Genomic DNA, 14,537 nt, shown 5'->3' with positions numbered 1-14,537 from the left:
TGGGAACTACAAATGAACAATTCTCATCACATAAGTTCATTTATGATTGAACTACTTTCGGCTCATTTCGGCTCAATTCACCTCCCACTTCTGTAGAAGGCGGACAGGTTCTCACTCCAGTGCAACATAAGGACTAAATTCAGTATCAGACCTGCTCTTTCTCCATCTTACTATACACTTTGGTTCTGTCAGGAGGTATGGATCTTGCCACTTTTGGCAGGCCTAACATTCCAAAGTGTCAGTTGGTTGTGAAACTGGGTCTCAAACTACAAGAGATAGCATTGCATTTATACTGACAGCCCAGGCACACCTGGCCACTTTAGCCCCAGTCTCTACTCCAAAACACTGAGTTGTAGCTTGAGAAGAGTCAGCTCAGTTAACCTGAACACTCAGCCAGCCAGCTAATTTAGCAAAGGAACTAATGTCAATGTTAACCTGCAACTACCTAACCTTAGCTATTGTTCAGATGCGTTAACTAGGGTTTGACCAATAGATGACAGATGGCCGAGTGAAGTCGCTGATAGCCAATGTTTTGTGCTGATATTACGTATCTTAAAATTTGGAAAAATCCCCCAAAATACAAGGATTCAGTTTCCTCCAGAATATCATTCTTAGCAGGGTAAGAGATGAAAGGGTTTGAATGCATTTCAGAGAGCATTTTGGTTTTCAGACAAATCCATGGAAGGTGAAACTCTGCTACACCAAATACAGCTTAAGTCGCCTCCACTTCCCTGTACCTGCAGTTCGACTTCTCCCTAGTTCCCAACAGTACTGAATAATTTCTAAACTAGCTATTGATTTTAACAACAATAAGGCAATGGGACGGCTGACGCTGCTGGCTTGGAAGGGCCACTCACCCATTCAGAAACCAAACAGCATCAAGAATTAAAGGCTAAAGTGACGGCTGATTTTGCTGCCTTGAGAGACTCCGCTCAACACATCAGAAAACGAATTGTATCAGTAAACAATTATACCATAAACTTAACCATGTCTATTCCATACTGTTGAGATGGAAGTCATAGAAGTCATAGAGTCATAGAAACGCAATCAGCTGGTCTAATCCGTTGTTGCCCAAGAGCTCGGGACCTCCAATATTGTTGCCAGAGGATATTGCTTCACTTGAAAGCACTCTATGGGTTAGACACCAGGTGGAGAGAGAGAGAGAGAGAGAGAGAAAAAGGGGGGGGGGCATCATAAGTCCGTATATGAGTGTGATTCATCATGTGGAAGTACTCTGTCTCTAACAGCAGCATCATCCAGCCAAGCTTTTAAAAAAAACATACACACACAGCACGGGAGTAGTTGCTGTTTAGCCATTCAGTTTCCATAATTCATGTTCCAACTCCATTCCCCCGATATTTGGTGTATGAACACACCTGGCTGATATGGCTGTTTTCATAATACCACCTGTGGAGGTGTGTGGGTGTGTGTGCGTGCATTTGTACGTGTATTCCCATCTGTTGGAGTGCTTGCTCTGTTAGCCCGGCAGTCGTTACAGTTAGCAGTTCCTAGCTAAGGGCAAGGCTAGCGTGACCGACACTGGAATCCTAAGCTATCTCAACCGACTCCTTTGGGTGCTGTCGGTACATCTGAACTATAATGAGGTGTCTGTGCCGTTCTACTGCCAGACTGTGGCTGGATGAACACAATTCACACTGAACAAATGAACCACTTGTTTGGTTTTGAGTAGGAGCACTCACTTCGTAGCCACTTATCAGGATGTTGTTTTTAGTTGAAGACACATTTAAAAACAGAGAATGGCTTCTCTTTAAAATCAACCTTTTTGATGGGGAGCGACCTGCTAAGCCAAGCTAGCTAATTAGTAGGGGAGGAAAGAGTATGAAAATATCCTACTCAAGTAGGAGTTCTGTCACTTTGCTGAAAATATGACTGGTGTAAAAACTTGCTTAGGTTAAAGTAGCTCATTGAAAATGTACTCGGAGTTACTTAAAGGAATAGTTCACCCAAAAATGAAAATTCTGTCATCATCTACTCACCCTAATGCCAGTTGAAACACAGGTGAAGTCAGTGGGGACCAGTTCTTCAGAGTTCCAAAAAGACCTACAGTATATTTACACCATCATTTAGTGCAAATCTTAACTACAGCTGATTGATTTGCAACAAATAATGGTTTATAATTCTTTATATTCGCTGTGTGATTGTTTGGCTGTTTTTGTTTTGGAACTCTAAAGAACTGGTCCCCATTGACTTCAGTTGTTTTGGAGAAGGCTGCTACCAAGTTGTGCTGGCAACCTCCCTGTGTGTTATATGGACTAACAAATTTCACCTGTGTTTCATTTGGCATGAGGGGGAGTAGATGATGACAGAATTTTCATTTTTGGGTGAACTATTCCTTTAAAACAGGTGAAAACTAATTTATTGCTAGTTGTGATGCTTGCCACCCGTGAGCATCTTGACAAATAATGTAATAATAATAATGTAACAAATCACCAATCGTAGTTAACGTTACATCCTCATCAAAGGATTAAGCCCTCTTACAACAAACAAAATGCAAAACCTAAATCTAACAATTCAAAAAGACACAACTTACCTTATCAGGAAACCAGGGAACTTGAAATGCATCTTTACTAACAAGCCAAAGAAGCAGTGTGAATTGTAGTGAAATGTGAAATGGAAAAATCAATCTTCCAATGAGACTGCAGTGAAAACTAGGTCAGCAGGAGCAGTAACTCGCAGTCCATCAGCTGCTCTATAAAGGTTAATCCCACAGGCATTTCAGGTGTGGCAGTTCAACCAGGACCTAATGAAAATCCTACAGGCTCTTAGACACAGCAGTGCATGGAGATGCTGAACCATCTGGCAAGCAAAAAACAAAATATTTTATGATCTTTCTCATGCAGTGCAAGAGGACAGACTTTGAAGTTCTTTTAATACAAAAAAAACTTTGCAAAATAAAACCAAAACAAAGTAAAGCATGAATCAACAACAATTTAGGGACGTGCTGGTGGTGGTTTCTGTTAGCTAGATAGCTAGCTAGTTATAGAGCTTACAATGTTTCTACTCTGTAATTTAAAATGTAACTAAATGAAATGTATAAAAGTAAAATTACTGACTTGCTCAAATGTATAAGTACACAAAAAAGCCTCTCACTCACAGCAACAAGAGTAACTGTTCTGTGTTACTTCCGCCCTTGCTGCCTAGCTAGCTGGCAAATTGTTACACAAGACCACAAATGACTTCTCTCTCTCTCTTTCCCCTTCTCTCTCTCTCCCCTTCTACCTCCCTCCTGTTGTATTATGTAGACTTGTCTAGCCCCAGGGTTGGAAAGTGAGCATTATATTAAAACCATAGCCAACCCTCTCTTCTCCTCTCTCTCCATCTCCCACAGTGATCAGCGTTACCAGTATAGCTTTCCTCCCAATCTGTCTCTCTCTCTCTCTCTCTCTCTCTCTCTCTCTCTCTCTCTCTCTCTCTCTCTCTCTCTCTCTCTCTCTCTCTCTCTCCATCTCCCACAGTGATCAGCGTTACCAGTATAGCTTTCCTCCCAATCTCTCTCTCTCTCTCTCTCTCTCTCTCTCTCTCTCTCTCTCTCTCTCTCTCTCTCTCTCTCTCTCTCTCTCTCTTCTCTTTCACTGTCGACATGTCTGTCCTTGTGTGCCTCGTCTCTCCCTCCCCTTCCCCTTTTTCCCTCCCTCTCTGTATAGTGGTTTGATGCTTCGGGCATATTATAGCGCCACTGAATCATTCAGTAAGCCTCGGGTCAATGGAGACAGAAGCTCTGGCCTTGGCAGAAATCCATGTTACATATTGATGATATGATCCCACCAGTTTTTTTTTTCCACCCTACCCTAATGCTCAACATCCACTAAAGTATCAGTCCAAACCAAACTATTTTCTAGTAGTATTTACCATGTGAAAGCTGAGGTGAACAGTATTTTCTAGCCAGTGTACATCTGATTTTGTCGATGTGAAAGATTTTCTAGCACTATCTAAGGGGGAAAGTTTCATTTTAACTCGACAGTATTTAGGGGGTAGTGCAGATTTGACAGGATTTGATGGACCTAAAGCAAGAGATGACAGGCCAATCGATCAGAGCTAAAGATCGGATCCCCGTGATGCTTGTTGAAGAAATGCCAGGCCAGATATGATCAGAAAAGTCGAGTTGACACTTTGAGCAACAAACTCCGTGTCTGCGGAGCCAAAGTTCCAATCAATCCTGTATCAGTATCAAATATCACTTCAGCACTTAATGGTACAACTTGTACTGAGTAAGATGGTTATCCTACAATGAAAATGCATCATCTGCTAGCTAGTTAGCATACTAGCCGACCCAAAGAGCTTACATTGAAAATAGTTTTTGGTCAACCTGACTGATATGCTAGCAGCACACACTGTAGGCAGCTGTTACGGTCAAGTTGCAATATTTACACCATCATAAACGATGATATCGCCTAATTTCATTACAAAGTGACAGTCATTGAAAGTCAAATTACCTGGTCCAGGGATGCCATTTTAACTAGGGTGGGAACTATTTACCGGTGGGCCACACTGCCTGCTACACCTCCTTTGATAATGCAATACTTCATGGTTGTTTGGTTGTAGTCCGAACGTCATTTCAAGCACTTTTCGCCACCAGAGAGGCAGACAAAGCTTTTAAGTGGATACAGACAACTTTTCAACTTTCCCCCCGTTGTCCCCCTCTAGTGTTTCCAAGTGGTACTGTTGTTTGCGCTGCTCTCCCAAAGACAACCGGATCGCTTTCCGTTAGAGCCTAGCTCCGTGCAATAGAACAAACCATCTGTCTGCTTATCAACTCCTTGATCATAACACAATGTAGTAACTTTCACCACTGCTCATTTTAGAAAGGCCACTGCAAGAAAACCTGTTCTTCGTTTAGATTATCAAACAGACAATGGATTATTTGTTTGTTTCTGGCTGCTAGCGGTAGCGTTAGCAACATGGCTAACGCTACCGCTACCGATAGCTACCTATCCTATTCCTCTTTTGGTTGCGCAATGGATGACGCACTTCCTTTGTGCCGTAAACCGAGCCTTCATTCTCCCGGGAGATCGTACTCAGTGGCAGACAGAATTGCATAGTGAAAGCGAGGCTTATAGGGAACCAATCTAAACGCCGATGGTGTCATTATTCTATAGCCGTTACACTGTGCAATCAACATTTACTTCATAATGATAAGTTAAAGCAAAAAAGTTGTCTACAGGGTCTTTAAGACTGAAACTGCTTGACATTCGAGGGTCACCAGGGAAGAAGAGCATAATCCTGACAACCAGAGAGACACTCCATTTCAAGCTTTCTTCCAAGGATGCACTCCAGTTGACTAAAGCTGTGATGAATCAACTTTATACACTACATTAAAACAGGAACTTGTAAAAAAAAAAAAAAAAAACGCTGCTACAGATCCTTTTATGTGTTCCAGAGTTCTTTCTCTCAGACATAGTCATGAATTACGTGTGTGTGTGTGTGTGTGTGTATTTGTGTTTTTTTTTTAAAATATTCTAGGTGTTTGACAAAAACCGCGTTCTTTTTTATATTTTATTGATTCAAGGTTTTTTGATTCCAATGGGGTTTTTTCCTCTAATTTATCTGAAGCGGAGCTGGTAGGCATATTGGAACCACTGGAGACGAAGGCCAGCCATTCATTATCTGTACACCACACAGTTAAAAAAATAATAAATTAAGACTTTCTCTCTTATGCCTAGTGTGGGAGTTATTTGATTGCACTGTCAAGTCCATCTCATTAGACATCATCAGCGATGGTGTGTGTGTGTGTCTGCGTGCACCAGTAACCACAGGTCTCGGTTGCATGAAGACATTTATTTCGCTCTGATTGCCATATGAGCAGATATATGAGGTGTGTGGTTTGAAGCTTCTCAGCTTGTGAGATGCCTGATGCTAATAGCTCTCTAGATCCTCCGCAGTATTTACCAGCACCTCCCCAACAACGTGATTCTAATGGTAATAACTGCCAAATGGTATCAAGTACGAATGGGGACGATATGCTTTATCACACGATACGATTCGATATGCGATATGGGTTTCACGATCCGATAAGATGTAATGAATAAAAGTTCAATGACAACAAAGTTTGACCGTGCAAAATTTTGTTCATTTCTGAGTAGGGCTGAACAATTAATCGAAATTTTATCAAAATCGCAATATGGCCTACTGCAATTTTCAAATCGCAGGAGGTGCAAGATTTCTTAAAGGCGAAATGTGTCAAAATAGCATTTTAAATGAAATATTGTGGTGCTGCAGAGATGTCCTGGCCTACACATCATATTCTACAGACTTAAGAAAACATCTTTGTTTGCTACAGATCCCCCGCAAAAATCACACCATAATCATTTTAATGCATTTTTCAATGAAAATGAGAATAATGATGTAAAAATGATCATTCCCTCTAATATCGCAAATCATATCGCAATTGCAATATCAGTCAAAATAATCGCAATTAGATATTTTTTCAAAATCGTTCAGCCCTATTTCTGAGCCACAAATCAACATATTCTAGCAATGGCATTGGCTTGCTAGAATGTAAACAATTTAAAAATGTCTTTAAAAAGTGCAAATAATAAATAATATAATTAGGATGGAGAGTTTGTGAAATTGTGATGGTCAAGCCGTCTCATTTGTGATTACTACAGCAGAATAGAATGGAGCTAATATCGCGATTCATTTTTCTGCCCCGCGATACGCATTGTCACATTTTTGCCTCGCGATATCGCTCCCGCCTCTCCATTTTGTCAGCTGATCCTTTCAAAAATGCCAACAGTGCTTAGAGGACTTCCACATCCTTATATAACAGCATGTGCGTTTTTATGTAAGGCGCTTGTACCAAGACAGCATTTATGAAACCAGAGGGACTGTGGGACAAAAAATGACTGAGACCTTAAACCTGGAAGTTCCAAGGTGCTGCTGCCGGCCACATAGGACGCCGCTGTCCTCTTGACTGGCATGTTTTTAGAGTCAGACGTCTCTCAGCCTGTGCGCACGGGATCAGAAGTCTTTGTCCCAAGCCGTCAGCTGTGTCATCTCTCTGTTCAGGTACATGGCTCCGGAGGTCCTGGACGACTCCATCAACATGAAACACTTCGAGTCTTTCAAGCGAGCCGACATCTACGCCATGGGCCTCGTCTTCTGGGAGATCGCCAGCCGCTGCTCTATGGGAGGTGAGGACGGAAAGGAGGGGGGGGGATGGATTGGATGGATTAATGGATGAATCACTGGCTGAATGGAGGGGGGGGATGGAAGGAGAGGTTGACAGATTAATGGAGGGAATGATGGATGAATGGAGGGAGGGAGGGACAGAGGGAAGTATGGAAGGACTGACGCACAAGCGTCTGAATAGATAGAGGGAGGGATGGAAGATCAGACTGTGATGCTTTTTGCATGCAAACCACCTCAATGCGACTGTGTGTGGATTTTGCATCATCCATATTACCTCGGTAACATGCCATTAGAATATTCTGATAGCCTGAATTATAGATTACATATTCAAACATCACAATGCACAAAGCCTGCAGGTGGCTTCCAATACAAACGCTTGAAAGTTCAACACGGAACTTCCACTTCCTTGTAGAATCAGAAGATGCTGTGGTTCGACATGACAATACACAACCATACATCCTGTTGCAGTAGTGTATGACACATATTTTCTGTCAGGCATCCATGAGGACTACCAGCTGCCCTACTACGACCTGGTCCAGTCAGATCCCTCGGTGGAGGAGATGAGGAAGGTGGTGTGTGAGCAGAAGCTTCGGCCCAACATTCCCAACCGCTGGCAGAGCTGTGAGGTAGGACGACTATCACTAACTGTCACTACTGTGGTGGGATTTGGTATCTAGTTTGGTATCTAGTATCTACATTGGTTATTTTTATGATTTTTAACAGTGAGAACTCAAGTTTCCTCTAGTGGTCCATGGAGTGCCGAGAGTCTGCAGGTGTTCATGCCGACCAAACACTACAGCAGCTGATTTCACTGAGCAGTGCCTCCTCTCTGGCAGAAGTTGTGTTAATCGGTTCAGTCAGCTGCTGTAGCGATTGGTTGAAATGAAAACCTGCAGACTTGTGCGTCACAATTGCACATGATTGAAAACCACTTTTATACTTCAAGGTAATATTTTTTACCGAGAAAATCAATCGAGGCCTGAATGTGTATCGGAAAGCAAATACAACATCGGAAAATGAAATGTGCTCTCATACAACAAAGACCAGTACCTAAAAATATAAAACCCTATTGGTGTCAAAAACCACCGTTATATACCCAGTCCTTCTCTTCACACAGACTGCTGATGGATAGGATTGACTGATCACAGCCTAGCAATATTCAACCCCCTTTTCCCACACACGTTTTTTTGTGTACAGTTGTGTGGTTTCTTGTTTTCTTGGTTAATTGGTAGGTTACAGCAGTGGTTCTCAACCACCAGGGGTCCTTGCCGGGGTTCCGGGGGGTCCCCCAGCAAATGGATGAATTGTTAAACTTCACCATTATTTAACTTACAAGAAGTTAACACAATTAGAGAATGTAGAAGAATGACTATTTTGATCATAGCTTCACTGTTATCTCTCTACCTACAATACAGATAGTCATGGAGTTCTGGACAAAATCATATCTATCAATAAAAATATTCTCAGATTTGCGTGCGAGAGACAAAATCTCATCAAATGGGGGTCCGTGGCCTTAATGTGGACTAAATTAGGGGTCCTTGATATGAAAAAGGTTGAGAATCACTGGGTTACAGCACGGTAATAATAGGGTAATAACGGTAATACCACCATTATTACTGGGTAATTACTGTTTATTTAATGGTAATTAACTATGTAATATGAACATTATTACATTGGAATTACTTAATATTTTAGGTGGTAATTGCCAAGTAATATTCCCCACATTACTGGGTAATAACTGATTTTTTTTGAGTGGTAATTACATTAAATAAACCGTAATTACCTTGTAATAACGCTGGTATTACCCTGTTATTACAGTGCTTTAATGTAAATTGCTACCGCTAAATGGTATGTTTGGTTACACAGTGTAACACAGTGCAGTGCAGTTTAGTGCATATGCCTGCACTACCTGTGCACAGATGGAGAGTTTTAGTGTCCCATGATCTAAACGCCGAGGCTTTTCTACTCTGACAAAGTGCAAGAAACACTGAATAATTGGAATTCTTTTTTTAATTTTTGGGCATGAAAATGGTCAAACGGAAGATATACAATAATATAGGCACAAAATATATCAGCAGCTTCAATCCAGAATTAACAGTATCTGTGCTGTCCGATATTGGTCAAACTATACAATAATAAGTAATAGCATTTTAGAAGCAAAACAGTGATATTTGGGCTAGTTTTGATACTAGTGATAAGCAACAGAGACCTTTTCTGCCTTGGTAGCCAAGTTCTTATTATTGTCAACATAGGTAGACCAGTTGACTCCAGCGGTGAGTCTGAGCCCTGGTGTCCTTCTCAGTAACACTGTGCGGTCACATGAGAGACACACACACACACACACACACACACACACACTCACAAACATACGCACACACACACACTCTCTCTTTCTCTCTCACACACACACGCGCACACACTCCCCCGAGAGGAAGCAACCACTTAGCCTAAGGGAGGGGAAAGTGTGTGTGTTGTCTCTCCTGCAGTCTCGAGTTTCAGCTCTAACCTGACCGCAGTGGTGCTGTTACACACACACACACACACACACACGCACACACACACATTTTATTACTGTTTGTTGTGGCAGGAAGAATCGGTAGAATTTGATTTGAGCTAATGGGAGTAATAAGACAGAAATCTAACCAAATATCTGTTTAATGAAGTGTTTATGGGGCGCTCTGTTTGTTTGGACTAGTAATCTACTGGAATGATGATTTTTAGGAATATTTATTTATATATAGTATTGAACAGCGCTCCTCTTTCACACTGCCAAATGCCTCTGTGATTCCTAATATGATAGAGGCTGTTAAATAAAAACTATGGCAAAACCTACAGGTGTGGAGTCCTTGATGGAAGTGGAAAAAACTGCTCATGTTATACAGCTCTAAAATTACACAAAATTTGTAGAATTTATTCTGAAACTGGAACAAAAGATTTCAGTGTATTGGTTTATGAGTTTATCAATTTTAACCCACATCCTCAAAGAAATCCATCCAGTCCATAGCAATCACATGATCACTTTGGTATTTGGTTTATTTGTTGGCATTTCAGTCACCTGACCTTTCTCAAGACAAGTGGTCCTGTGTGCGGGAATCTGTTCCTTCTTCTTCTTTTCTTATGAAAATGACATATCTGTCTAACCCAGACAGACACAGATTTAGAGTAGATGTCAGGTTATTGAAAGCTGAGTGAAATGTCAGGACCACAGACGCTGCAGGATTTGAAGAAATACTTTCTTTTGAGGACATCTCACGCAATTTCATACAAACGGTCATGGGCATGGCGCTAAAAATATCCGCAACTGCCGACAGACAATATTAGGGAGACAGTCGACTCGACCCGGCCTTTCCTCCTTCATAAAAATATAGACTGATTTCATAAGTACTCAGAGATGGAGCCACAGGAAACAGAATAATTGCTCCGCGGTTTATATCTAAAGAAACAAGGCTACTGTCTTTCTCGCTTAATTGTTCAGAAGCCTGCGCTGTTTGATAGATATTCCCAAAATAGACAGACAGGAGATGGTCGGCTCCCACTGTGGCCACCAATGGCATAAAAATATGCAGTCATGGCACTGTAAGGCGCTTCGGATGAAAGCCTCCACCAAATAGCATGTTGCTGTCAAGTTACATAAACCTCTACAAAGCTTGATGCCGTTTGACACCAATGCAACATTAATGTTTTTCACGCTTGGCAGCAGCTACTCGTGTTCCCATTCCTAGCAGTAGTAGTTGAGATTGTGCAGACATGCTTTGGATTTTGTTTTGTTTTGGATTGTGAGCAGGTTTGGTCGACTACCTGATGAGGTAGCCATGTAGTCTTTGTTTTCCGTTTCTTCAATAGATACTGTAGTATAGTCACTGGTCAAATATGCTTCACCTGGTTAGATTTGCAAGACTGTAAACTCATGCTATGCAACATATTTCTACTCCAAACCCTTTGTTGTCTCAATAAAAGGTTTAGCTAAAAGATTAGAGGTGTTGAGTTATTGCAGAGTTATTGCAGAGTTATTACATGACTTGCCAAGCCCCTCACAGCTGACAGGTATGTAACTAGCGCTACTGTAGTTATTATTTGTTTCCTTTGTGCGTTTCTTCCATGAATGACTTGTTCTTTGTAAGAAAAGGTTTTTACCATTGAGAATTTAAACGATCCAATCTCATGACTTGCCAGGCCCAGATCTTAAAATCTGGTTTCTGATCAACTAAAGCGGCACACAGGGCACAGTGCATATGATTTATAATATATTATCTGTTGATTGCGCACACTATTTATGAACTAGGTAAAGCACGTCTTAAAACATGCTTTTTAAGAACTAGGAAAAGCGGTTGGTTGAAATGTTCAGGGAAATAGAGTAAACTTTTTAATAGTCCAATATACAGTATATACTGTATACAATATACAGTATATACTGTATATATACCCAACTGGAATAAATGTCAATTTTGAATTACAATAAACAATTTAGGTTTGGGATGTTTCAACTGTGTAAGAAAAACATCAACATTGAAAAGGTCTGTATTCATTTATTAATTTGTAATGATTTTGTATCAAGAAGAACACCCTGCACAAACACCTTTGATATTTAATTATAGGCCACACCAATTTGTGTTGTACTGTTATCATCATTTGTGCTCCTATGTGAGGCCATTAATTAAAATTTTGTCTGTAGTGCCCCTTGATGGTCTAACAATCCAAGGTAATCCATTTCGAGACAATAAAATTACCTGGAAAAGGACAGGACATTTTCCACCAAGGACAAGGCAACTTAAAAACGGTTTGGAAAATAAATAGATAGTCTGCTCAAAACAGATTATCATAGTCATTATGGTTAAACCTTAGACCCAGTCAATAGTGATGGTATGGGTACTAAACCGTAGACCTATTCACTAGTGATGGTATGGGTACTAAACCATAGACCTAGTCACTAGTGATGGTATGGCTACTAAACCTTAGACCTAGAAACTAGTGATGGTCAGGTTACTAAATCTTAGACCTAGAAACTAGTGATGGTATGGATACTAAACCTTAGACCTAGTCACTAGTGATGGTATGGGTACTAAACCATAGACCTAGTCACTAGTGATGGTATGGCTACTAAACCTTAGACCTAGAAACTAGTGATGGTCAGGTTACTAAATCTTGGACCTAGAAACTAGTGATGGTATGGATACTAAACCTTAGACCTAGTCACTAGTGATGGTATGGTTACTAAATCTTAGACCTAGAAACTAGTGATGGTCAGGTTACTAAATCTTAGACCTAGTCACTAGTGATGGTATGGGTACTAAACCGTAGACCTAGTCACTAGTGATGGTATGGTTACTAAACCTTAGACCTAGAAACTAGTGATGGTCAGGTTACTAAACCTTAGACCTAGTCACTAGTGATGGTATGGTTACTAAACCTTAGACCTAGAAACTAGTGATGGTCAGGTTACTAAACCTTAGACCTAGAAACTAGTGATGGTCAGGTTACTAAACCTTAGACCTAGTCACTAGTGATGGTATGGTTACTAAACCTTAGACCTAGTCACTAGTGATGGGTTTGGTTAATAGTTTATTTTTTGTGGGACAGAGGCCTTGCTTGCCTTTGCTTTGGTTCTTCTTATATTCTCCGGTTTGCAGTTCTAACTATTTGTCCCGTGTTCATGTGTCTTAGTAAATACTTTGCATACAGTATGCGAGACTAATTGGCAGCCAGACTGGTATTATTACTGTGCCTCAAGTTGTGCCAATGTTAGTAGATCCAGGTCATAAGTTCCAGCTACGACAGCAGCTGATTTAGTTATTTGAGTCAGACTTCACCAGACTGTCTCCACCACATTCAGCTGTGCAAACTAGACTTCTTCACAAGCAGAGACTCTCCCTCAGCCGGCCAACTCCGCCGCCCACGCAGGCTTCTTACAGTCACATAAGAACATTGGAACGGATCAGGATGTATAAAGCTGCCGTCTAATGGCAGTATGCAGTTTTGTATTTCTTGCATCGAGGTCGCATAGTGCTCATCTGCCTCCCTGAAAGCAGGAACTGGGGAAGGCAGACGGACTTTGACACAATCAAATTAGCCTGACATTTCTCCAACTAGCGCTGTGTGTGTCTGTCTGTCTACTGCTAATGACTTCTCCAAGGATGTGCTTTGCTGACCTAATCCGGTAGGCTAGACGTGAGTTGCCTTTAAGGGTTACCTCGACCTGTTGAACGCAAGTCTGGTATCATACTGTAGGGGTAAATTTCTACATTGGTCCTTCGGTTTCCCTACATACGGCTTGTCGGTATTATTTTAACTAAGGGGCATGGTTGGCCACAAGTTCACTCGCTAATTGCTAGCTGTACCTTCTGATTAAAATAAGGAATAGCAATGCCATTTTTAGGGAGAAGGACGTGTCTAAATCAAGGATCCTGAAAGGTTTTCATGTCATGGACCTCCCAATAGACCCATATTAGAAAACACATCCCCATTTGATCAGATTTAGTCCCATATGGGAAGATTTCAGGTATTGATTTAGTGTTGGATTGTAGAACTGTCTCCACTGTACATGGTGAGAGTGAAAGCCAGAATTACAGTAGTCATTCTTATACTCTACTTGGGGTAATTTATAGTGAATTAAGTTATAGTGAAATTTAGCTATTGGAACTACTGCTGGAACCCCCTCTAGGATCCCACTGACCTAAAGAACCCTACAATTTAAACTTTATAATTGAAGCTAGTGTGTATATATATATATATCTAAGCTATATATCTCAAATTCAGTGTAATATTCAGTAAGAGGCAGAGCACCACACCAACACACTCCCTCATCGCCCACTTTAGCAAGTGATAGACTCCACTGGTGTGTGTGTGTGTGTGTGCGGTTGTTGTCTAGTTTGAACCTGCCCAACCTGTATGTCTGTCTCGATGGATATCATTATATGCAGTCTGTGGTTAATCTTGCATCACGTGTTAGCATGAGTCAGTGAGACTGTGTGTGTGTGTTTATGTAGACATTTGTGTTTACGTCTAGACCAGAAGTTTGAAACCAGATCCCAGTCTTATGTACGATGAATGTAAGGAGATAGTATCTGTGCTGCGTGAGAGCACCGCAAAAAAAACACACACACACACCCACCCACACGCAACAGACAAGTACAGGCAGAAACAAACACACACACACACGCAAATACATGCATAGGTAGAGTTGTTTTCACACTGTGGGTTTAGACCAATTGACTGAAGCTGATATTTTAAAAATCCCCAAAATTCCATTTATTTCAGTTTTTGCCCCAGATTTTTTTTCTTGTCCGGGTGGAAAAGCCTCTGAAATAACATTTAGACCATCATGGGACACTAAAACTGTTAAGACTACTGCTGCCGCCACTAATACTACTACTAATAAGAATAATAGCAAT

At 41.1% G+C, this 14,537-nt stretch overlaps 1 protein-coding gene across 1 annotated transcript in view; it reads left to right on the top strand.

Moving 5' to 3' along the window:
• tgfbr1b (transforming growth factor, beta receptor 1 b) overlaps positions 1–14,537 on the top strand; it is a 39,323-nt gene that overhangs the window by 22,747 nt on the left and 2,039 nt on the right. Inside the window, exons 7-8 of the mRNA XM_071544424.1 lie at positions 7,027–7,151; positions 7,645–7,775. Of these exons, the coding sequence (XP_071400525.1) occupies positions 7,027–7,151; positions 7,645–7,775 (256 nt within the window). The remainder of the gene's footprint in view (positions 1–7,026; positions 7,152–7,644; positions 7,776–14,537) is intronic.

Source organism: Centroberyx affinis, unplaced genomic scaffold, assembly GCF_046629955.1.
Source record: "Centroberyx affinis isolate AG114_WGS23_722 - 3 ecotype Tasmania unplaced genomic scaffold, CSIRO-AGI_Caff_v1 ptg004571l_1, whole genome shotgun sequence".
Classification (NCBI taxonomy): domain Eukaryota; kingdom Metazoa; phylum Chordata; class Actinopteri; order Beryciformes; family Berycidae; genus Centroberyx; species Centroberyx affinis.
This window is presented reverse-complemented; position numbering and strand designations above follow the sequence as displayed.